Here is a 26160-nt window from a genome sequence, read left to right as displayed (position 1 = left end):
TTTGATAAATTATTTTAAGTTTGGCTAGTTCTTCTCAAGCTTTTTTGTTTCTTTAAACTAAGAATGCATGTGGTCTAATTGTTTGTTACTGAAAAATTTTAGCTAAAGATGACAGCTTCCCAAAGTGACTCCACTTTCTTTCGTCTTGGTGAGACCAATTTTTGTAGGGATCAAGACAGTCTCTTTCAAAGAGCTTTTCAGGTTCTCTTTTGTGTAGGTGGCATTTTGGAGGGGCTAAATGGGACTTTTGTTCCCGCAACTGGAAAAAGTCTGAGCCCTATCTGGTTCCTCTTTTTGTTTTTGTTTTAATCCCCCACTGTTGTGGTTACTTCTGTAAAGTGGAGCAGATATGTTCTTTTCCTGTCTATAGGGGTAGCAGAAGGATTGCAATGCATTTAGCAAAGGTTTTCAGGTGCTCCAGTTGCATCTGCTTTTTAATTAAAAAACAAATATAAAAAAAACCTACCCATATTTAACATATTGCTCTATTTGTCTAGTGACTCCAGGACAACTGTTACAGAACAATTTAGCCCAAACAGATATGTCAGCTCTCACAATAATTAGTAAATATAAGGCTAGAAATACCAGGTTCAAATAAGAAAACAAAATACAAATAATCTAGATTGGTTTGTGTTAGCCGTTGTCCCAAGTTAGTGATTGTAACTACAGTAGATAGATTTTTTTATTTAGTGGCTTTATTTATAATGTTTATATGTTTCAGATCAAGTTGTGGCTATAGCTGTTGTGCAAAAACATGAATAGTAGAAAAAAAATTTCATGTTGTTGTAGTTATGAAAAGTTGCTGCTACCACATTTTTCAGTAAAAACCTTTAAGAAGTGATTGTTCCTGAAGGCCTTATGAACTAATCAGTTCAGAGAGACCTCTTTATAGTACAAAACATAGCAAACAGTATTGTGCTTAATCATCAAATAAGGACTGGCAGTATTCAATAAATCTTAATTATGGGAATGTTCAGGATCACTCTTGGGTGTTTCTGTACCAATTAAGGGTTAAACTGTCCTCACTGTCAGTTTCAGTGCTACTTTCTCCCGGGATTGCTCACAACTTGTATCCACCTGCAACATGCTGCAAACCCTTGTGCTTCCTGTTGCCTGCCAGGTTAATGCAAATCTCAAAGCAGCAGAAGATTAGCGCTGTGCAGAAAGGGAAATGTACCTGGGGATTGAAAGTCAGCCACAGAATCCTGTGGGGTTAGGGCTTCAGATAGTAGCTCCAATATGTCAATCTGGATTAGAAATGGGATAGAGCTGTTTGCCAGGCACAAAAATAATTTCCTGGTAGAGAGGAGAGGCAGTTGGTCATGTGCCTTTAGCAGAAAGAAAGGTAAATGAAAGGTTTAGTGAGAATAAACTAAGCTATTGCTGTTAGTCGCCTTGCAGATGCAATGCTAATTAGAAACCATGATGCCCCAGGGAATAATAGATTACCTATATCCTCCAGGCAGTTTACATTGGAAGTGAAGACCTCTATTTCATGATGTGAATTTCAAAAAAGAAAGAAAACCTGAAATACCACAGGTCTAGTCTAGTGCTTGCTTTTTAAGACTTATTCACACACTCATTTAAACCACTTCAGTATTTTTCCAAGGAAGTAATTAAAATAAGAAATTTAGGGACAAGTGGTCATTTTGCCTATCCAGGTCTGTCTCTTCTGTTCAGTTAGCAATTAGTGTGTGCAAACACCAATTAATAGAGTAAAATGTGGGGGAAAGATTCACTTAATAATCAGAGAATAAAGTAAAGTAGTAGTAACATGGAACTCATTAATTTGGACATGCAATGTGGGTATTGAGTAACATTGCTGTCACATTAGGATAAAAAAAAGGTGCATAGTTGGGGTTGGAACAGATATTAAACCCTTGTGCTTCAGGGCATAAGTCAAACCCTGCATGACAGAGGTAGGGGAATTTATTTTTTCTATTGTGGACATTATTCTGTAACTGCCCCTACAGAGTATTTTGCACCTTGCTCTGAAGCAAGAGATGGGATCCTGGACTAGATGGATCATGGTCTAATCCAGTGTGGCAAGTCCTTTATTAAGATCATCCAACTTTATCTTAAGTCTTTTTCCATTATATTTACCCTAAGGTCCCACCTATACCAGGTACAGCCAAGTCAGCAGATCTGTTCAAATGTGTAGTGTTCATTGGGCATGTCCAAGGTTTTAGCCTGTATATGGAATATAAGCAAAGTACCACTGATGCTACAGTTTGGTTCAGTGTTTTATGCAGTTCCCTTGATTTGAATGTATTGTAGATGTGTCCTAACTTCCTGTTCCTTTTGACCATATTTGGCTTGCTCTTCCACTGAACCTTTTAGAGGAGGAAACTGCCATCAAAAGGTACATAGGAACTGTTAATAAGAAGCCCAGATTACTCCATGTTCTACTTAAGTGTATGTTTATCTCAAGATCAGTCCATTTTTAAGTATTAAATGTACAAAAAGTCTCCTTTTCACACTGAGAGACTTTGTCCCTCCCTCCCCCATTCTTCTGTTGCTCAAGAATAGGAGAACAGATCTTGTTGTCAGATGCTACCGGTGTGGTGCTCTGCTTTCTCCTATGTTGATATCACTCGGCTGCGTGCGTGTGTTCCCTCTGTGTGCTGTCCCAGCTCTGCAGATAGCTGACACAGCAAACCCGACGAGAACCCCCAATAACCACAGAGTCTAGTAAGATGCAAAGTCACGTCGACTGGGTTTATTGCGACCTCGGACACAATTGCAGTTCCCCGTAGATTACTTAGTCTACCGGGCATACTACTAATAGATGCCTCTTGGCAATGGACCCGGCTCAGTCAGTGGCGGGACTTTCCACTGCCCCCTCGGCCGGACAAAGACACCACCCCAGGGATACATTCTTATACACAGGTACATACAAGTTACACATCACTCCTGACGTATTGAGGTGCAACCCCTCTACGCAGCAAGGTACAACCCCTCTACGTAGTAAGGTGCCGCCTCTGACCTTGTACATGTTGGTTCGATCAAAACAACTCTATCCATCATTTTACCCTTTTGCCCCTGTCATTGGGATGGGTCGGCCTGTTCCATGTTATCTGTGGAATGTTCCAGTATAGTGTGTTCTGTATTTTAACTTTGCTAGGTGAATATATATTTATGCAACATCACAGCCCTTTTCCTGCCAGCTTCTGTGAGCAGGGCCTGCCTCTGGCTCACAGCTTAACTTTGCTTTATGTTAGCAAAGTCTTGACCATTACTTTAGTTCAGGCCTTAGGCCTCATACCAGGCCTCTGATACCAAGGTTTATATCTCAGGGCCTCCTCTTACTACAGATCTCACTGAGACTTGCCACCAAAAATTACATTTGGGTTGAAACAAAGTTTTAAGTTAACTACAAAGAAGAACGTTTTAGAAAGTTATGAGGTTATAAATAGACCCAATGAAACTCTAAGGGCAGGTCCACACTGGGGCGGGGGATCGATCTAGGAAACGCAACTTCAGCTACAAGAATAGCGTAGCTGAAGTCGACGTTTCCTAGATCGAACTAAATTTACTTACTTCGGGTCCACGCGGCGCAGGCAGGCTCCCCTGTCGACAGCGCTTCCTCCTCTCGGCGAGCAGGAGTTCCGCAGTTGACGGGGGAGCGCTTCTGGGATCGATCTATCGCGTCCTGATGAGACGCGATAAATCGATCCCAGAAGATCGATCTCTACCCGCCGAATCAGGCCGGTAGTGTGGACCAGCCCTAAGATAGCCCTTGCTTAGCAGTAAGTATCATAATAGCCATTTATATGATAAAGTTCTTGGAGACCATTGAAGGTGTATTCCATGAAACTCTGTTGGTGAAAAGGTTTTCGTAATGGATTCGTTGGCTGAGTTGAGTTAATTTGTTCTGTGTGTATTATACTATTATAAGATTAAGTAAGTGTCAAGGTATCTAGAGGTCTTGTAGGTGTCTTTTTTATTATTACTTAATCTAAATAAATATTTTTAAATGTACAGCTACTTTCTGATTACCAAAATATTTTTGTTCTGGCACATTTTGTTTAGCAGCATGCTTTTAAAAGCATACCTTCAATGCCTGTTTTTGAACAAGAATGCAGTTGACATTCAGAGATGATTTCCTCAAAAGAATCTTGTTTGTTGCCCAAGGGTGGCATTCATAGACTTCACTAGAAGCCACGATAAAATTTGTCAGAACTGTGTAGCTTCTTAGCAATTTAAATAAGGAAACTGTATCTCCCTTCATGTTTAATATTAATAGTAATTTAAAAAAAAACTTCTTTCATCTCATGAGACAGCAGGATTATTGGGTCAAAAGGCGATGTTTTCTTGCCTTGGGCAGTTTATATATTAAAAACCTCTGAACTGAACATAAACCTTGCATATTGATTGGCATAATGTTTCATATGAGAAGATAGACACTTCCTTTTTTACATTTAGCCTTATTATCCATCCATTGTGAAGGTTTTGGCATCCTCAGCTGTTGTTTTGTCAATATGTTGATATATCACAACTTTTTATAAAGATATTGGACTTCATTCTTCTATACTTTTTGTGAGAAATGGAATATTTCAGTAGCTTCAGACTAATGGAGCTTTTGGGAAAGGTATACAAAAATGAGAAATGAGTGTGTAAGTGCCACTCTATCTTCACTGCAATATCTGTTTTTTTGGGCTTTGTTTCAATAGAGACAGATAGTTGTACCAAACCTTGATGCAATAACAGACTTGGAGGAAGCGACCAAACATTTTAGTTTTGCTTTAAGGCTCCTCTCTTTGAAGAGTTTGCCTCAGGTGTTTGTATTGGGAAATGCTAGCTTATATTTTGTTTTTCTGGATTAGGGTATGGTCTTATCTTGGTCAGTTGAACCCTGTACTTGGTTTTCAGTTAAGTACATGCACTTGGTGATAAGGTGTATTTTACAAATATAAGCATAAAAACTTAGGGAGTTCCTGCCCCATTTAAAGTAAACATATCTTACTAAACACCATGATAATGTAAAACTAATATTTTGACTCTGAAGCCAGGTTACCACAATAAACATGCAGGTGATAAAATTTGTTTTCAAAAGTTGTGGCCACTGCTACAGTAACACTATGCTAACGACAGATTTGTGGCTTTAAGAAATTAGAGTCTTTCAAGTTGATATGTCAGGGGATCTGACATGCTGAAACTGCAGTGCAGGTGGAGAGTCACACAGAAGCCTGTCACAAAGGTTCCTCTGCAGACCTGTGTGGTACATCTTAGAAGGTCCCACTTTCTGGGGGGTTTTCCTTAGGTTTTCAGGATTTTTCAAGCAGTGATTCTCTCTTCTCTTTAAAAAGAACAGGAGTACTTGTGGCACCTTAGAGACTAACAAATTTATTAGAGCATAAGCTTTCGTGGGCTACAACCCACTTCTTCGGATGCATCCGAAGAAGTGGGTTGTAGCCCACGAAAGCTTATGCTCTAATAAATTTGTTAGTCTCTAAGGTGCCACAAGTACTCCTGTTCTTTTTGCGGATACAGACTAACACGGCTGCTACTCTGAAACCTCTCTTCTCTTTATCATCCTTCTAAAATTATTGCAACTGGAGTTAGTTCAGCTGTCCCTAATTAATCTTCAGCCTATCCAACAAAACCAGAGCAACATGGTAATATCTGACAATATCACTGTGGTTGCATATGTCTTACACAAGTGGAATAAATGGAAAGAAGACATCTGGATGCCATGTTCTTGTCTTAATGGGAAGAACTCACAGGAGAGTAGTCCCAAAACCCAGTAGTCTTCAGGAAAATAATTTCAGACTCTTAGAATTTTGGGATCTCACAATTCTACAGTAAGGGTAAATCTAATCTGTGGAGGAAACAGAACATTTTCTGGAGCTGGGTTGAGACTGTGGAATGAACTCCAGGAATTAAGGACCATCACAAGCCTCCACCTTCCACTCCAAGCGCAAGGTGTATTTTGTTGACCTTGCTTTCTGTAACGTAAATATATAGCAATGTATACATTTAAAGAAACCCAAACTGAAACCCTACCACATCAAGACACCCAGGTGCACAAACTTCTCTCCCTGAGAAGACAACAAATGAGACAGATGCATAGTCACATCGCTTAATGCATAGCTGGAAGGCCCTCAGATACCATGGTCATCAGAACCTATATAGACTAGAATAGAATTCCAAGACTTCAACAGTCCCCAGAGAGAGGGACTGAAAAATAGCTACTGTAGATGCACTGTCTCTGTAATAGACATCTTGCTTTCTATAAGCTTTCCCCTAGATACCACTGCTTTTTAGAAAATCAAAAATGACCAGGTTGAGTGATACAGATAATGCCTAACTGTTACATGTTACCTTGGTTTTCCAAGCTGATTTACATGTGCTAAAGTGGACATTCCAATGTTCCTGACATCTAGGGGAGACCTGTCACTTGAATTATGCTGGTACTGGAATCTAGAAAACCTAAAATCAGTATTCTAGATGCTTAATGGGAATTGATAATAAAAGCTAGATAATCCAAACAGGGGAAAAGGGAGACCTTGCCAACATCCCTTCACATACCACTTGAAAAGTATACATAGATTTGGGGCTGCAAGTCTCATTTATGCTACAAGTACAATAATTACAAGTACTGTTACTGTGAGCCAAAATAAACTCAATCTCCACCCCAAATGAGGTAATTTTGCTTCTGTTTTTTTTCCCTTCTCCACCTTTCTTGGGATTCTTGGTCCACCTCTTCCTTTAAGGCTTTGTCTTAATTGACACACAGATCTCGCTTTTTTTTTTTTTTTTAACAGCAAGATAACCATCACAGAGTAGTTTCTCACTGTACTGTCCTAAATGGAGATAGGGCACTTGTACAGTTCAGAATGAGGTAACTAGGTGAGATCAGCAATCTTATGTCCCTCCTACTACCCTAGGGTTGACCTTGCCCCATTTACCTTGTGGTAAAAGTACAGTGTCTTGTCTCCACTATGATTTTACAGTGGGATAGCTAATGAGTGTTAGTTATCCTGTGGTAAAATTTCTCCTATTTTGTCAGTAAAGATTTGGCTGTGGTGTGTCTTGTCTTTTATGCCACCTTCCCTTCTGTGATTGCCTGATTTCTGCTTTAGGAATGGCCTATGCAGGAGACCATTCAGCCCCTGAGTCTATGCACAAAAAGTGAAATTGATAAGCTAGTGTGTTTTCTTCACACAGCTTCAAGTGAAACTGTCTAGCACTCATATGTTTTCCTTTGGTGCTTTTGCCCCCTCTCTACCTTCCAGATTTCCCTGCACCACAGAGGAATCTTAATCTTTGCAGAGTGGAGAATGGAAGGCAATGTGATACCCAAAACCTCATCTGTTATTGATTATATCTTGTCTGGCTTGAAATGTTTTTTCTACATTTAACTGCTAATCACGCTATTAGACTCTTTTTTTAAAACAAATGGTAAGTAAATATGGATAGAACTTGGTATTGCCATAGTAATTACATTGAGTCCAGCATATGTAACTTAATTTTGTATTTGAAGCATCTAACTGTCATGGTGATAGGTTCTATAAATGTTTAATACAATTGAATGCCATTGCATTCAAGGACTGAAGAGATGTGAGGAACCATAGAAAATGAGGATATGAAAACATAGCTAGTTTAGCTGGGCACAACTGCAACTTAAAAAAAAAAAAAAGAAAGAAAACCTCTTAGGTGGGGCTAACACTGTATTCCTAAATCTTTCTCTGTGGAGTAAGACAGTTGGATTGCTAATACATGGCTTTCATTTCACTGCTAGGAGTAAATGGACTGGTCTTCTGTTTTAAAAAATATAAATTTCTGAATAGAGATCTTTTTCTTCAAGACATAGAAATTACCTGTAATATTTACTGAACATATTTAGAACTGAAAGAATAGGGAGAAAAATTGAATAGATTATAACCAGATAATACTTTAACTGCATGAGGGATTTATACATCAGTAAATAAACTTTACTTACAAATTTGTAGTGCCTTTTTCTGAAACTACTTGAATTTTTGCTACGTTATGTATTGTCATTTTTAACCTATGATGTTTAAAATCTGTGAGATGCATTATTTATCAATGTTGAAACAGTATAAATGTTAAATATAGATTTAAAACCTGTTTCTTTTTACAGGTATCTTGGCTTTTGAATCCAGCAAGAAGTGAAATAACAAGTCTAGAGAGTGGAAATATAGATGACATTTTAAGTAAGTACTTTGAAACTTCTTGTCTTTGCATGTGTCTACAACTGTTCTTTACTTGTGTGTAAAACAGGGTTATTGTCAGATTAACATTTGAACAGTGCCTTGAAAATTGCTATATAAATAGAAGTGTTAAGTATTACACTTTTGTCAGTGTCTTTGCCCAGAATTGATTCTCTGAACGGGTTACTTAGAAAATTATCTTGCTGTCGTTTAAATTAGGATTTTAAGAAAATTTGATGTCTGAAATGAATACATTATTAGAGAATGTGGGAAGTGTGATGGGTTCCCCCCGGGGTGCCACCTGGAACTGGGGTACCACTCAGCCCTCTGACCCACCAGCCTGGGCTCCCTCTCACACTGTGCTGCTGTGACAAGCTGTAGAGTACTCCAAGCTTCCACTTTCACCAGCATTCACACAAGTACGGACACAGCCAGCTGCAGTTACATGCAGGCTCTCTAACCACCAGTCTCCCAGCATAGGACCCCAGAGCAGTACCGTCCTGCCCTGGTCAAATCTGGCCAGTATATGGGTTTAATACCCAGTCCGTCTTTCCCTTAATGTGAAGAGGACCACGCACAGCTTGTGGTAAACAAGCTGAGATTTCCCCCAGACACCTTAGTCAAACACACACTGGTTTGGATTAAAACATAAAATAAGTTTATCTATAAAAAGATAGATTTTAAGTGATTATAAGCATAGCAAACAGATCAAACCAGATTACCTAGCAAATAAACAAAAACGCAAAATGAGTTTAACATACTAGATAGGTTGGATATGAATTAGCAAATTCTCATCCTGAGTGATAAACAGGCTGGCAGATTCTTGAGCCACAAGCTGGCTTTGCTTTGCAGCTTGGGTTTCCCAGGTTTTCATATACAGGATAGAAATCCCTTTAGCCTGGGACCATCACTTCCCCCAGTTCAGTCATTATTCCTCAGGTCTTTCTAGGTGTGTTGTTGTAGGGAGAGTGAGGTACCATCATGATGTCATTTCCCCCTTTTTTATCTTCTTCCCACTTGCTGGAAAGCTCTTTTGCTGTGACCTGGGTCAAACAGTTCCCATTGTGTAGTGCTATCTCTGAGAGGTTTCTATTGTACACAGTTCCTGGGGTAATCCTTGTGCTTGTGTGCATTTCCTCAATAAGCCATTAACATTGTTTGACCTTTTTACTGTTGTACCTGAAAGGCTGCTTGTGGGTGTTTTCAACCTCACAACATGTTTCATATATGTAGCCAAACTTCATAGCTTCACATATGATGATAGCACATACAATCCAATGAGATATTAATGTCTAGCAGATCAAGACTTTTAGAATGATACCTCACAATGCATACTTTGTGCAAAACATATCCTAATTATATGACAGTGGTGAATAAGGGGGTGCCAGGGTGTCACAGGAAGATTTTATATAACAAAAATCTGTCAATAAAATGTTTGAGAGAGATCATCAAGCAGCTGAAACCGGCAAAGATCCTAGTAGTCTTCCTTGGATAAACTATGCTTTTATTCTTGTAAGTGGTACCCAGACACCACAGTGATTCACCCAATTGAAATACACAGACAAATTGACAAATCAGTTATTGCTGTCTTATTGTGTTTGCTTTATGCAGTCAGATGTATGTTCCTTGCCTGAAAATTCTTCATCTAGAACCTAATAAATACCCAGTTTGCCTAAGGGTAAACTGTGACTGTGCTTTGCCTGACTAAATTTTTCTGTACACTTCAAATAGGTAAAGTAAAGTGGCTTTTTAATACCAGAAATTAGAACTGTAAAATAAAAAGGTTGTATGATACTGCAGGATTCTTTTGTATAGTAACTGTATGATTGTGAATTGGCCAGTCTAGTTTTACATTTCTTAAGTGGTAATCTGACAATGGAAATGGTGGAAGCCCTTTTCCAAGGACATTCGTCATTTTTTCCTGATATACATTTTAAATAGTCGGTTTCTTAATTTCAGCCTATTACCCTTCTCAATAAGTACTTCATGATTCTTTGGACCACCTTAAATTCCTACATCTTCTGTGAATGTTCTTTAGCCTATTGAACACCACATAGACACACTCCTCAACAATAATTAGAGAAAATCTTAAATAAGGCCAAACCTCACACTTCTTTTCAGTACCCCATGAACATTTTTTCCCCCCCACCCTCTTCAATTCATACTCCTTGGGGAATTCTGCACCAAGAAATTAAAAATTCTGAACACAATATTTTAAAATTCTGCATATTTTATTTGTCAAAAAAGAAAATATCATTACATCAGTTTCAATTATTTTGATGATTTATTTAAAAATACCAGTCAGTAAATATGTCTGTAACAATACAGACAACAAAAAAGATTCTCTTAGGAGAAGAGAGTTAAAGAAACACCTGTGACAAGCCCGTTCCTGTTTCTCTGTTATGCTTTTGTTGGACACTTCTTGGGGGAAAGTTCCGCCTCTTCGATCCCAGACACCCACTCTCCCTGCCTCCCAGAGTCCATCTGTGGGGCGCCCTCCCAGCCCAGACACCAGCATCCCCTTTCCCTCCCACTCCCCCCTCACAGAGCCAGAGAGAGAAACAGCCAGATGTTGGATCCTGATCTTGTATGCAGTTTTCTACAGACTGTTTCCTTCCTTCAGGACATGCAGGGAACTGCAGCTGCCTGAAATCCTCCAGCTCCCCTTCTCTCTGGCAGTGTCCTGTATTTGCAAGTTGGAGAGCTGGGCTCTGCTGGATCCAGCCACCCCTAGTGGTGGCCAGCAACTCTGCAGCACCAATTCTGCAGGGGAAAATGAAATTCTGTGCAGAACATTAATTCTGCACAAATTCTACATTACACAGTAGTGCAGAATTCCTCCAGGAGTAAATTCAATACCTTGTATTTTATCTTTTTTTTTTGTTTGTTTTTAATCTATCAGTCAGTTTCAGTCTGAGTCTTCATATCCAAGCCAATTTTAATTAATTTTGAGAGTAAGATTTCAAGAAAACACTATTTAAATGCTTTTCTAAAATCTATTTTGTGTTCTGTTCATGTAGTAACTCTGACCTGAAGAAGAGCTCTGCATGGCTTGAAAGGTTGTATCTCTCACCAACGGAAGTTAGTCCAATAAAAGATACTACCTCATCCACCTTGTCTCATGGAGTAACTTTGTAATTTTGTCTAAAACCAATCTGGTTTGTCTCGCAAGGTTTTTTTCTTGGTAAACTAGTGCTGCTTGTTGACTATAGTGCTATTGTGTTTAAATGGTTAGTGATTTTTTCCCCTCCGTATTTGTTCCATTATTTTTTTTAAAGGTAAAAATCTAGTTTTCCAGATGGTAGTTACCAAGATCAGACTAATTTATTAATTATGAGACTATTTTTGCAGGCCCTTTCTGAAGCAGAATTATAAGAAGAAATAAAGCAGCATAGCCCTGCTCACATTCACAGAGTACAGTATGGCAGATCACTGCAGAAAAGACCAAGCCACAGATGTATGTTGATTTCTCTAGGTGTGCACATGTATAACCAAAAATAGGAAATTATTCTTCCCCCAAGGAGGAAGACCAGCTGTCCAAATCAGCATTAGGAAATCAAATTATATAATATAATTAAACAAACAAAGCACTGAGGACAGATTCTTTTAGGCAGAGTATCGAGTGCTGTGACACTATACTTAGGAGGACATCTACAGAGCCATAGAAAAGTTACAGCTACATCTTGTCACCACCGTCTTCTGTGGGTTGCCATGCCCTAATGTCCAGGTTATTGTTCCTGGCTTCTGCTGCAATTGCCATGCCTCACTACCAACTCCATTCCAACCCCCCTAAGTAGCTGGCAATGAAGTGATGAGAGGGGCAAGTAGCCAAGATATTGAAGGAAAAGTAAACAGTAAAGGGGCCTCTTTTCCCACCATTTCTTTCTTTCTAGCCCTCCTAGCCTCCATATTATAAGTCCAGGAGTTTCCTCAGCATGCACCAATCCAAATTAAATCTGGTATAACTACTCATGGTAATAGCTCTCTTCCCCGGTGGTCAGGGTCTTAGCATTTTGAACTGGGGAAGATTTTTAAATCACAGTGCCCTCCTTAATATATAGGTCCTAACAAAGGTGCCAAGTCCAGACAGGCATCACCTCAACCCTTTCCTTTGGTCATGAAAAATTTCAGATGGCATCACACCAACTCAACCCCCGTCAACCCCAGCGCAAAAAACAAACTGTCACTAGCACCTTAAGTCCCTCCACATGCATTCACAAGCAGTACTAATGTTGGTGGACAGTATTGCTAGTATGATCCCTCTCAACCTAAAACTCCCATGGCCCAAGTGCTTCTGTCTGAAAAAAATAGGAGGATATATATCTGTTTCATGGGACTTTGGTCCTTCAAATGCAATACTGATGCAGATTTACCAGCTGTCTTAGTGATACAATGGGAAACTATGGAAAACTGAAACTGAGTCATCAGAAATGTCAATTGACAATTCTGGCTCCTCCCAGACACTGTGTAAAGGAATATAGATCATGTGGCAAATTGGAGCAGTCCCTGAAGTACAACAGGAGAAAATACTTCTGTTGTTGAGAGCTAGAATAAGCACAGGGTGCTGAGGTGAGGGCTGTAGCTGCCCTCAGTTCCGTCAGAGTGATCTGCATGACTCCCAACTAGCCCTATCTAGAGTTGGACGGACACACACACACACACACATGGTTTGGTGCCAGATTTTTTCAGTTTGAGAGTGTGCTTGAGCCACTCACCTCCAGATCATCTCCTCATGTTCAGGTGCAATACTGCAGTGATTCTAATGCTCCCTTTAGCTGTTCTGGCTTCACAATGATCTGTTGTTTTATGTGGCCTAGCCCTCCAGCCAGGTCACTGCTCAGTCCATTCCCCTTCTGGAGTTAACAGAAAAGGCCAGAAAATAGGAAATTAAAAATCTAATGGCCTTCAAGACTGCCTCCCAGCCTCTGTCTGGAACTTTTTCATTCTTGGCTTCTTTTATTCTTAACACCTATGCACATCTCTTGGTTCCAGCCCAGGGATCCTGTTTAGGTGGCTAAGTACTGTTCCTTCAATCCCACGGCCATTTTCCCTTGGTTGGTCCTACCTTTACCTTGCATATCGGCATATTCACAAAATCTGCAGACTCTGCTATACTCGACTTTGTGATTCCTTGAGGCTTCTCCTGGGGCCAGCTACAAAGGTGCTTCCTCAAAGCTGCTCTCAGCTCTTCTCTGCAGCAGCTGGACTGTATTGCTAACAGCCTCTCTGCTATTTGCCTTAAGACAGTCAGTACCCCTCTCCTTTAAACAGGAGTTTCCCCTCAGCCCTCTCAGGAATTAGAGTTATATCTCACACAGCCTCTCTGGTTTGGAGTAGTCAATATTTCCCTCCTTCTAACAGGAGTTCCCCCTCAGCTCTCTTTCTTGGTGTGAGGTTGTATCCTAGGCCCCTTGCTTTCAGCATACTCAGTATTTCCCTCCTTCATTCAGGAGTCTTTTCCCCTTCCCCCACCTCTCTCTGGGAGCTGGATTTATAGTTTAAGCCAGCTGCAAGGCTTATGCGAGCTTCCTTCAGCTGAACATACTTTCCAGTTAGTCCCCTAGCTTGGAGGATTTAACAGGTAGCCTTTCTTGCTGATGTATGTCCCTATTCTGAGGGAGGAGACAGTCTTTATGCTGGTCCCCTTCTCCCAGTTGATCCCCGATTTGGTTAGGAAAGAAGGGAGCCTCACCCTGTCCACTCTGCCAGTTGTTTGGTCCCAGGCCCTCAAAGAAACAGTGCCTGTCTTTCTCCCAATCACTACTTATTCCTGGGACCACTTCCTCTCTATCTGCCTTTAAGTTCTTGTATATCTCTGCTGGACCTTCCAGATCCTTAAAGGCCATGCCAGGTGGTGGTGTGAGCTGACCATTAGGCCCTACTGCCCTGAAGGGCAGCCTACCCCATCACAGAAGTAAATGGCCACCTACAGCTTTGGTTAAAATGAAGTCATTGGACACTGTCGAGAAAAGGTACTCTGTGGAGCTATGCAAGATTAGGGCTACTGGACTGTGATCGTACAAATAATCACCACCACCACCACCACAGTGTGACGGGTTGGATTACAGAAACCCCCCTGGGAGCTGCCAACCGACGTGCCAAGACTACCCCGTTCCTATTTTTCCTGCCAGCTTAGGACTTTAGCACCCTGTTTTGCTGAGCCAGACACTTTCATCTGCTTCAACACAGACCCAGGGTCTGAATTACTTGCCCAAAGCTGCAGGTTTACCTGAAAACAGCTCACAGAAATGTGCTTGTCTATAGCACTTAGATGCCCAACTTCCAATTGGGTCTAAACCCAAATAAATCCGTTTTACCCTGTATAAAGCTTATACAGGGTAAACTTATAAATTGTTCGCCCTCTATAACACTGACAAAGAGATATGCACAGTTGTTTGCTCCCCCAGGTATTAATACATACTCTGAGTTAATAAGTAAAACGTGATTTTATTAAATTCAGAAGGTAGGATTTAAGTGGTTCCAAGTAGTAACAGACAGAACAAAGTAAGTCACCAAGCAAAATAAAATAAAATGCGCAAATTTATGTCTAATCAAACTGAATACAGATAATCTCACCGTCAGAGATGCTTCAGTAAGTTTTTTCTCAGACTGGACACCTTCCAGGCCTGGGCAAAATTCTTTCCCCTGGTACAGCTCTTGTTGCAGCTCAGGTGATAGCTAGGGGATTCTTTATGATGGCTCCTCCCTCTCCTTGTTCTGTTCCACCCCTTTATATATCTTTTGCATAAGGCTGGAACCCTTTGTCCCTCTGGGTTTCCACCCCCCCTCACTGGAAAAGCACAAGGTTAAAGATGGATTCCAGTTCAGGTGACATGATCACATGTCACTGCAAGACTTCATTACCCACTTGCCAGCACACACACATACAGGAAGACTCACAGGTAAAAAACAGCCATCTGCAGACAATGGTCCTGGTTAATGGGAGTCATCAAGATTCCAAACCACCATTAATGGCCCACACTTTACATAATTACAGTAGGCCCTCAGAGTTATATTTTATATTTCTAATTTTAGATACAAGAGTGGTACATTTATACAAATAGGATGATCACACTCAGTAGATTATAAGCTTTGTAATGATACCTTACAAGAGACCTTTTGCATGAAGCATATTCCAGTTACATTATATTCACTTATGATCATGTTTTTATAAAACCATATAGACTGCACAATGTCACACACAGGAACAGCTTTGTTCAATTCCTAGTCTCAAGCAACCCATGCAAATGCCAGGACATGAGTGAAACAATCCATCATCTACTTTAGGTCAAAGCAATACAGCCTGCTCTAAATTGTATTTGTATACTTAGCGTACTGGGAACAAACAGCGCAGGACTCCATCTAAACAAGGTATTGAGAGAGCCTTAACTTCACATTTCCATTTTACTGTCACACAGACAATTCTTTGTTTTTGCTTATGGATGTCAGCTCTTTTTCCTAATTTCAGTCACTACCATTTGATCTGATAAGTATTTCCAGGGTCTCTTCTAGGATCATGGTAGTATTAAATACTGTCTTTCAGGAACAAAAGGAAATTCACTTCTCTCTTCCTGGAGAACTTTCTTGATCAAGGATCTATACACAGAGAGAGCTTGACGCAATTCCACAGTGTGATATGTTTTCTGTAGCACCTTGGGTACATGATGCACACAGACACATGGTGCCAGGGAACTCAGTCACAGACTTGGGATGGTGATGAATACTGTCATGTACAAGGTCTCATCTCAGAACAATGTTGACAGAATATGAAGATAGCCATAATAGAAAACTAGTGGTGTCACAGAAACTAAATCCAATTCTGATTGAAGCCTTTTGAGAATGCTAACCTCATTCGCAGGCATGCTTCAATGAAACAGAGTTCTGATTAGACCTATCCAGTAATTCTGCTGTCTACTATATATTTCACCCAGTCACATATGTTGGCAGAGTTCAAGGTCCCATTGTATATTCTCCATCCCTTCAACTGGTGAGTGCAGAGAATCAGGTCCACCCATTAGTGAACCAAGCAGAGCTATCCTTAGGTCAGATGCCAGTTGGAGATAATGGAGAGGGCTCATTCAGGTCCCAGTTCAATTCAAGGAATAGGTACCACATGGGGAGCACAGCATACACTAGCTAGGACACATGGGGTCTTGGAGCAGTGTTCCCTCCATAGATAAGATTTGTTCCATTTTTGATAGTCAAAGTGTCTGGTGTAGTTTACATAAACTAGGAAGAACATGATCATCCTTACCCCAGAGAAAATTAACTTCTCCTGTCTTGGGTGAAACAAAATTTTCTATCTCCATGTGCACTGCCTACTAAAGGGAAGATGAACAGCAAGATTTACGTGGCAAAAGTCAGATTAAGCAAAGTGGAATCTCCACCTAGGAATGTCCTCACCCATTATAAATCATTTTGATGGGGGTGATGATTGACCTCTTTGCCTCTAGAAACAGCAGTAAAGTGCACTGTGGTCTCTCTCTGTGTCAGGACCCAGTATATGAGGTGGTGAATGACCTCTTGCAAAGCTAGGCAATGTCTCTGCTATATGTCTTCCCTCCTCTTCCACTGCTCCCAAGGACAGTACAAAGGATAAGAAGGAGAGATCATAACTTTCTTTCTGGCTTAAGAGGCTATGGCTTTTAGGTCTGATTAATCTAGCATTGGACTTTCCAGTGTCTCTGTCTCGCAAAAGAGGTCTGCTGTTGCAAAATTCAGTCCTCTGTCTGGGACCAGAAAGGTTCAAAGTGGAAGTGATTATCACTATCTTGGATCCAAAAAGTCAACAAATAGAACTTACTGTACTGATGTGTGCAAAGTCCATAGTTCAACTGCTATGTTAAACAAGTGAAACCTAGACTTGAGTTCCTCCAGGAAGGCCTTCTTGTGCATATATGAGTGTCTGAGCAAAAAGATTGTCTCTGTAGTATGATGTTAACGGCAATTCTCATTCCAGCCCTATGAGGAACTGGGCAGGATGTGAAGGGGAAGAGGAAGCTGGGATTGATTGGCAAAGGAGACTGGGAATAGGAGAGGTGTAGGAGATTCAGAGGAGAGATTGGGAGCCAGGCACAGGTTGATTCACAGAGACAGGATGAGGAGCTGGGAATGGGGGAACTGCAACTGGCTGGGCAAGGGGACTTGGCCTGAGAGTTTGTGTGTGGCATGGGGAGAAACAATGGGAGCTGGGGAGAGGACATTGGAAGTGGGAGACACTGGAAGTGGGGAGGGGGAGACTGGTACTCAGGGGAGTCTAGGACTGCCTGGGTAAAAAGACTCGGATGAGGAGCCATTGGTGGGAAGAGACAGAACTGGGCCAGCGACAGACTGGAGGGGACAGCACCGTAGGGGTAAAGCTTGAGCAGAACAGACAAAATTATCTGGGCCCACTAGCGCACACACTCTTGCAGACCTGGAATGGGGATTCCTGAGTCTCACTGTTCTGCTGTTGGCAAGTATCTGTGAAACCCACTGGCAAAATATTTCATCCCCCTCTAATGTTGGTTCACACAGAGGATGACAACGTACTATTACTATCATGTACTCCATCAGCTCCAGGAGCAGAGGTCTGTGTGGTGGATCAAAAAGCATTAACCCTGCTGCTGAACCATGTGAATGTCAGTATGATGCCACATGATGGATTTTGTTTTTTCTTCAGTTTGTTTTTTTAAAAACCTAGAAGATTACACATACAGCTATATTGAATGAACATTTTGGTAGCAAAGCTGAGCACTCAGGAAATTCCAGAATAAAGGTTGCCTGTGCAACTTTAATGTCACTCCCCGGAACATATGCATTATGATAGTCTAGAATTAAATTAATATATTTTTTATACAGCACCCTAGCTCTTTCAGTGCACAGGATGGACCATTCTCTGGGAATGAATTGGGTTTGTGTATCGAGGCTTTTGTCTGTAGGGCCCCTGCCTCCTTGTTACAGAAGTTGGAAGGTGTGTACTGAATGAGAATGGGATTGCAGGAAGAGAAAGGACGATAACATGGTTAAGGCAGTTGAATGCTGCCCTGCACAACTGGATTCTATCCCTGCCTCAGCCACAGAGTTCCTATGTTATGCTGGGGAAATCACTTAAACCACATATTTCAAAGGTGATCGCTTATCATGTGTTTCTTTTTTCTGGGTGCCTGACTTGAGACCCTGGGGTCTTATTTGCAGTCTCATTTGCGGAAGAGATGAGCACACTACGTTGCAACTGAAGTCAATGGGAGCTGTGCTTTGGACATATAAAGTTCTATATAATGCTAAGTACCACAGAAAATAAAATCGTAGGCATCTCAAACTGGGCACCCAAAATTTGTGGTTACTTTTGACCTTGATCTCTCTGTACCCCCTTTCCATCTGTAGAATGGGGATATCTCCCCTTCACTTCACGGGGGAGTTTTGGAGTTCATAAACATTAACTACTTTAAGACTCGGATACCATAGCGATGAGCATAACAGAAAAGCTCATTAGGAAATTAATAATTCTGACTTCAGGCCATAATTTGAATATTGTGGAGTAAATAAGGCTTAGGGCCATACATCGAACAACAAGGAGAAAATAAAATATTGAACGGCTGCTCATTAAGTGAGCATCATCCCTCCTGTACACTGAATGAGATGGGGGCTTGTAGAAAAAAGTATATGTTCATGTATAGAAGATTGTTTCGTAATGCACACTGCGACAGACCCAGACCGGTGGGGACAGGAGTCTGGTAGAGGGCAAATATACTGGTCACTGGGTGAGTAGTTTTCTGTTCCCTGAGTGACCAGAGCAGGGGCTGCACTAGAGTAATCAGGAACCTGCTAGAACCAGTTAAGGCAGGCAGGCTAATTAGCAAACCTGGAGCCAATTAAGAAGAAGCTGCTAGAATCAATTAAGGCAGGCTAATCAGGGCACCTGGGTTTTAAAAAGGAGCTCACTTCAGTTTGTGGTGCGAGTGTGAGGAGCTGGGAGCAAGAGGCGCAAGGAGCTGAGAGTGAGAGGGTGTGCTGCTGGAGGACTGAGGAGCACAAGTGTTATCAGACACCAGGAGGAAGGTCCTGTGGTGAGAATAAGGAAGGTGTTTGGAGGAGGCCATGGGGAAGTAGCCCAGGGAGTTGTAGCTGTCATGCAGCTGTTACAGGAGGCACTATAGACAGCTGCAGTCCACAGGGCCCTGGGCTGGAACCCGGAGTAGAGGGCGGGCCCGGGTTCCCCACAAACCTACCAATTGACCTGGACTGTGGGTTCTTCCAGAGGGGAAGGTCTCTGGGCTGTTCCCCAACCCACATGGTGAATCTCTGAGGAAAGAAAATCCGCCGATAAGCGCAGGACCCACCAAGATAGAGGAGGAACTTTGTCACAACACACAGAATGGGACCAAATTAAGGTTTCATAGACAACCTTAATTCTGGCATTTCCTAAACTTTTTGAATGCTCAACATTGCAACCTAAATGTTAAATGTTGTCATTTTGCGTGTGTATGTGTGTGCCTTTGTGTGTAATTTAACATCCCTCATAAGTACTATATCCTTTGGTTTGGAGCAACCTGATAGAGGTCCAGAAACTTCTCACTTTTGTCTGTCACAGATGCTAAATCTTATTGATTTGTTGTTTAATTTTTTGTATCGAATGCAAAGAACTTCATTCTAATTGTCTAAATTTAGCTTGTTCACATTGTAAATACACTTGACATAATGGCACCCTTTCCCTTTCTCTTCCCATATAGACTGTACCCATTTATAGCAGTATTTCAGTTGACTCATCCCATTCACTAAGTTTGTAATAGCCACTAGTTTGTAATCTCCATAACCTGGAAATTCTTGTTCCTGTTGCTTGTGCATACTCTGGCCCAGATAGTCTCTGATTTAAGTGTTGCAACAAATGTTTGCATCACAACATGACATTGTTTTATGTTTGTTTTTTTTCAGACAATGCTGATGTTGCTTTAGTTAATTTTTATGCTGATTGGTAAGTGTCAAAAGCTTTTCTACTTCATGTTAAAATCTCTGCATGTTGGAAATTGTCCTGTTCTATCATAACAAGTCTTACCATTCTAATCAAAGATACAATACTTGTCATTTTTCAAACCGATTCTCATTGTTTTTCATATAAAAATACTTTACATGTATGCAATATAGTGTGCTTCATCGGGACATCTGCCAGGGAAAAAACTTGGTTTAATGATAGTGAATGGCAGTAAGTATTTAATCAATATTGCCATAACTTCTACAAAAAACTGTTCTGTGAGGGGGGAAAATCCTCTTAAGTTTTTGAGCTCTTTTCTAATGAATGATAGTATAAAAGATATTATTTCTCTTTCTCCTCCCCCATCCCCAACAACAACAACAAAAAAGGCATCAGAGAGTTGCATTAGAAAATCAAGTCTTGTCTACTCTGGAAGATTATCAAAGTAGAAAATTAGTGTTATTATGACATCACAAGAGTCAAGAGGCTGAAACTTGAGCAGTTGAGAAGGGAAAGCATTTTTGGGTAGACTGGTTAAACTTTTAAAACACTTATTCAAATTAATATGTTTAGTATTTTTCTGATTAACTAATTACAAGAAAATCTCGTTTCTGATAGAGCTCCCTTAAATACTATATGTTGATTTTTTTTAAAATATCTCTTTAAAGAATAAAATTAAAAGGTTCTTCTGCTCCATTCTTGATATTTATAAAGGTTTTTTTTCGGAATTGGAGAAATTTACTGACTTCGGTGAAACCAACAATCTGAAAAGTGATGTTAAATATAGAAAATTATCATACTGGAAAAAGAAATTACTTTTTCTGTTACTGCTTTAAATTTTAAGAGTTATTTGTAACTATAGTAGGTACATTATTTTCTGAAATTTTGTGAGACAAGATGTCTCTCTAGCTCCAGTGACTAATATTCATTTAAGGGAGAAGATATCTGTGTTAAATTCAAAACATCCTTGCTCCTTCAGTTAACATTGGAGTGCTAACAATATGTATCCTGAGAAATCAGAGGTCTTCCAGGAAGATTAGACTTGGCATTCCTAAGGTAAAAATCAAGCGGAAGAGACAAGCTTCATGTGTATTTCAGAAGGAAGCAAAAGCAGTTTTTAAAAAATCCTTTTCAGATTTTATTTACTGATAATTCATTCCACTGCTCTCAAGTGATTAAAATTATATTTGAAATGGATTTGAAAACTTAAGATCCCATCTTTTATTTATTTTATTTTTATATATATATATATATATATATATATATATATATATATATATATATATTTATTTATTTTGCCAATAAAAATAAATTATTTAATATCTTCTTAGGACTTGTGCAACTTCTATGTTTAGACTAGTTTTAATTTAAATCAGTTTAAAAACCAATTTAGTTAAACCAGCAGAAATACCTCTGTGCACCCACTTAAGGTATATCTATGCTATAGAACCTGTATGGCGGCATAACTATTTCAGCATCGTCTCCTAGTGTAGGCACAGTCTACAATGACAAGGAACTTTTTTTGTCTGTGTAGGAGAACCACCTCTCTGAAGAACATTAGCTATGCTGACAGAAGCCCTCTTCCGTTGACATAGCTGCATCTACATTGAGGAGTTTTTGGCATTGCTGTGTCAGTCAGGGATCTGTTTTTTTTCACACCTCTGACCAACGTAACTACCAACATAAATTAAGTATAGATCAAGCCTCTTATCAGTTTAACACTGGTTATATTGGTTTAGCATGTGCTTATAAATTTGCCGCCACAAACTAAACCAATATAAACCGGGTTTATACCAGTGTGCGTATTCACACAGAAGCTTGCACTGGCTTAACTAAATTGGTTTAAAATTACACCTTTTGCTAAATAGGTGCAACTTTGTATGTAGACCAGGAGTTAGTATATATTCAATACAGAGCTGTGTTATACGTGTTTGGTTTTTTTGTGATCTCTCTTTGATTGGTACAGCTGTTGAACCAGAACTGTAGGCAATCAAGTTGCCCCAATAATAATGCTGTCTATTTTCAAAGCACCGTGCAAATATCAACTAATTAATTAATCTACAAAACCCTCCTATGATGTACTTTAGTATCCCTAATTTATCTCGCTGTACCCAGTTCTAAAATAAGTCACTCCCGTTGACTATTTTCTAAACTTGTAATCGGAGCCCTTTCCCCAATGCTACAAAATTCCTGTCTTGGCAAAGAATTGTAGTCGTGCATCTAAGGGCTGGTCTGCACTTGAAAGTTGTAAATTAAAGCACACCAGCTCTTCCGGAATAACTCCATGTGGATATTCAGGAATAATTTTCATGTATTGTCAAGCCCTAAGGGATGGTGTAACACAAACTTGTATTAAAAAGCTAAGGCTTGATCTATACTTAAATTTTGCTGGCATAGCTGTCAATGTGGAATGTAGAAAAATCACGCCCCCTACCCAATGTAGCTATGCTGGCAAAAAAACCTTGCATAGACACAATTATACCAGCATAAAAGTCCTTTTGTCAGTATAGTTTATTCTGTTCAGAGTACTGGTATAAGAACCTCTACCAGCAAAAGACTCTTGCCAGTATAAGCTGCATCTCTGCTGGGGCTGGGGTTGCCACGATAGCTCTACTGGCATATTTTTACTGGCAGACCTTCTTAAGTGTAGACAAGGCCTCAATCTGTTTTATTTTTGGTGTAAGTTTGCAAGTAGACAAGCCCTTAAGATTTCATTTTAAAACAAATATTTCTAGCCCTAGAAGATAGTCTTAAAAATGTGAACAGCGCAAACCAATGAACTGTTGCTGAAAACAATAGCTCTAGGAAGGTAAACTGCCCTGTTCATCTGAATGAGATGTTAACTCTGAAAAATATATCCACTTAATGTCAACACTTCAGTATTTCTCAGTTTATTGATTTAGTAGAAAAATACACTAACATGCTAATCTGAAACAAGTTGCCCAGTTTCCCCTAACCAGCTGCCTCTGGGAGCTTCTACAATGCACATATACATCTTCAATACAAAATTCTGCAGCATAACAAAAACAGAAAGTGTGGAGACAGTAGAAGATAAACTAAATTTAAGGCCAACGTAAGTAATGGGTTTATTGTACTTACTGTGGTGTCCAGGGCCGGCTCTAGGCACCAGCAAAACAAGCTGGTGCTTGGGGCGGCACATTTTAGGGGCAGCACGGCCAGCGCCAGAATGCCGCCCCTAAAAATGTGCCCTGGCCGCCCTAGCTCACCTCCACTGCTGCTGCCGCTCGCGCGCCGTTACTCGCCCTCCCTCCCAGGCTCTCAAACCTGGGAGGGAGGGGGAGACTCCGAGTGGCCGCGGCGCAGGCGCCGCTTCTCCCCCTCCCTCCTAGACTTGAGAGCCTGGGGGGAAGGGGCGGAGTTGAGGCGGGGCCGGGGGGGGGTAATTAAAAAAAGGGGGGGGGGGCAAAATTGGGCGCTTGGGCGCCTTGGGCGGCAAAAATCCTAGAGCCGGCCCTGGTGGTGTCCATTTTAGGTTTTAATATAATGAAAACGTCTCCAAAGAGCCAAAGCTTTTATAGCTTTTTTCCATCACGTCCACCCCTTTTTCCCAAAGCAGGAGAGAGACTCTCTATCCAAGACTTCACTTGAAAATTGGACATCACTTCAAGAAATGAACCATGGAATTCCCTAGCTGGGTACATGTTACCACACCATGATCTTAAATTTTTAGTTTGAGATTTTAAATTCAGCCATCTAAGGCAATAGGTATGGTGATCAATACCATTTCCAATGAGAATCTGGTGGCACTATTTACATGAGTTGACTATTTTAGCTGCAGATTACTTGTTGTGAGAAACCCAAATAATCTTTTTGTTAATTCCACTTAGGGTAATATAAGAGAGGAGAAGGAAGGAATCTTTGACTTTCTGAATAGAATTTACTCTCTGTGGACTTAAATAGATAGAAGAGCTTGGCACTCCTCAAACTGTCTTCCATTTAGTGCGTGTTTGTTTTTCAGCTGAATCTTACAGGTGTCTTTTGTGAATGGTGTCATTCCATCATTTGTTGGGTTAATCACAAGTACATATTCCCTTTACTAACATTTTCTGTTGTTTGAGTTTATTTTCTCCTTGTATAGGTGGACATGTTACTGTGACTTCCATATGGCCTACCCACGGAGTCCTACACAAATACATACTTTCATTTTGCACAAAGCCACCAGATCATATGCATGTGCTAAAATACAGGAGAGCTCCTATTTAATGAGCTTTTAAATGAGGATTGAGAAATTTATAAAATTGAGAAGTTAATAAAATTGAACATCTCAAGATTACAGCAAATATGGTGCATAAATTTTAGTACATTACAATCCATCACTTTCTTGTGCTTCAAACCACTGCAAAGCAATTTCCAAGGCATTGAAATGTGAAGGGGATGTCAATTTGTTCTTTGACATCAGTTTAGTTATGTGATATTTTTTTCCCATCAGGAAAAAATTATTTGTATAACTGGTTAGTCAGAAGATTGGTGTTCATAAAATCGAGGTTCTACTAAATCACAATTTCTCACTGAGTCACCAATAAAAATAAAATATTTGAAAGATATTAATGTATTTGCTGTCTTTGACTGTCAACAGGTGTCGCTTCAGCCAAATGCTGCATCCTATCTTTGAGGAAGCTTCCAATGTCATTAAGGAAGAATATCCAGATAAGAATCAAGTAGTGTTTGCCAGAGTAGACTGTGATCAGCACTGTAAGTAACTCAAAGTAAATCCTAATTTAGTTCTGTTGTTTTATTTTAAAATGTCTATTAAGGAAAGAAGAGTTTTTGTAACATCTTGCTGATAAATGAAGCCTAATTAATTCCAATCTGACGTATTGGCAAAACTATTAAAGAGCAGCTAGTGTGCAGTGAGGCCTCCACTGTAACTTAGATAGCCCTGGGGAAGCTGCCTGAGCTAGAGCAGCCTGTTCTTGTCATCTTGTGAGTGGCACTGCAGCCAAGAATTCCTGCAATGCTAAATCCCCCACCACCCACCTACACAGGGGTGGCGCTGCGTAAGCTGTTTTTCACAATACTCTGCTAAGGCTCATAGGTTGAGTCCCTCCCTTTTTCAATATGAAAAATGGCTCCCCTGTTGGTGTTGCCATCAACAAGTGGTTGTCTTGCTTTTGAAAATATGGGAAGATGAGATGGTTTTATTCCAATAGTAAATAGCAAACCAGGAAGCTGAATTAAAAGCAGTAACAGGTCAAGTGTAAGCAATGTCTGTTTCCCCAGTGAAAGACAAAGGGGCAACCATGGAATTCTGTTTCATTTGTATTGCAAAATAACAGCTATTTTTTCTGTGCAATGTTCTACTTCCTCTTGGTACATCAGCAGTTTAGGGTTTGATCCTGTAGAGTTTAGAGCACATACCTGAGAGGTGCTGAGTGCTCCCTGCAGCATTAGGCGTTAATGGCATCCAGCATTTTTAAGGAAGTTCTCAACACCTTTTGAGGGTGCAACTAGTTTTTTATCCATGGGAAGAGTACATCCTGTTTTTCTGGGGCTGAAAATCCAAAGTAGTAGTAATGTTTTAATGCTGTGTGCATTTAAGTCTCTTAGGTTGTGTAGCTCTAGATAGAAAAGTATTTACCTGTTAACATGAATAGGTGTGCTCATATCTCTGAGGTATAGTTGACACTGGTACTTTAAATTACTATTGCCTTTTTTGCTGTTTTGACCATGAAGGTGCTGTTTCATGGTCTCCTAGAACTGGAGCTTTTCCTTGTGAAGTGTGTGACTTTCTTTTGGCAGTAAAGTTTCTTTACTAAATCTACAAGAACAGTAATGACTGAGGGTATGTCTACACCCAGCCGCTAGTTCGGCAGCTGGCAATCGAAGTTCTGGGTTCGACTTATCGCGTCTTGTCTGGACGCGATAAGTCGAACCAGGAAGTGCTCACCGTCGACTGCGGTACTCCAGCTAGACGAGAGGAGTACCGCGGAGTCGACGGGGGAGCCTGCCTGCCGCGTGTGGACCGAGGTAAGTTCGAACTAAGGTACTTCGAACTTCAGCTACGTTATTCACGTA

The 26160-nt window shown here is 40.4% G+C and overlaps 1 protein-coding gene across 1 annotated transcript in view; it reads left to right on the top strand.

Annotated features, from left to right (window-relative positions):
• The window catches only part of ERP44 (endoplasmic reticulum protein 44), a 126449-nt gene that overhangs the window by 24410 nt on the left and 75879 nt on the right, over positions 1 to 26160 (top strand). Inside the window, exons 2-4 of the mRNA XM_024193604.3 lie at positions 8105 to 8177; positions 20088 to 20127; positions 24722 to 24837. Of these exons, the coding sequence (XP_024049372.1) occupies positions 8105 to 8177; positions 20088 to 20127; positions 24722 to 24837 (229 nt within the window). The remainder of the gene's footprint in view (positions 1 to 8104; positions 8178 to 20087; positions 20128 to 24721; positions 24838 to 26160) is intronic.

This window comes from Terrapene carolina, unplaced genomic scaffold (assembly GCF_002925995.2).
Source record: "Terrapene carolina triunguis isolate 2854851 unplaced genomic scaffold, T_m_triunguis-2.0 Scaffold229, whole genome shotgun sequence".
NCBI classification, from domain to species: Eukaryota; Metazoa; Chordata; order Testudines; family Emydidae; genus Terrapene; species Terrapene triunguis.
This window is presented reverse-complemented; position numbering and strand designations above follow the sequence as displayed.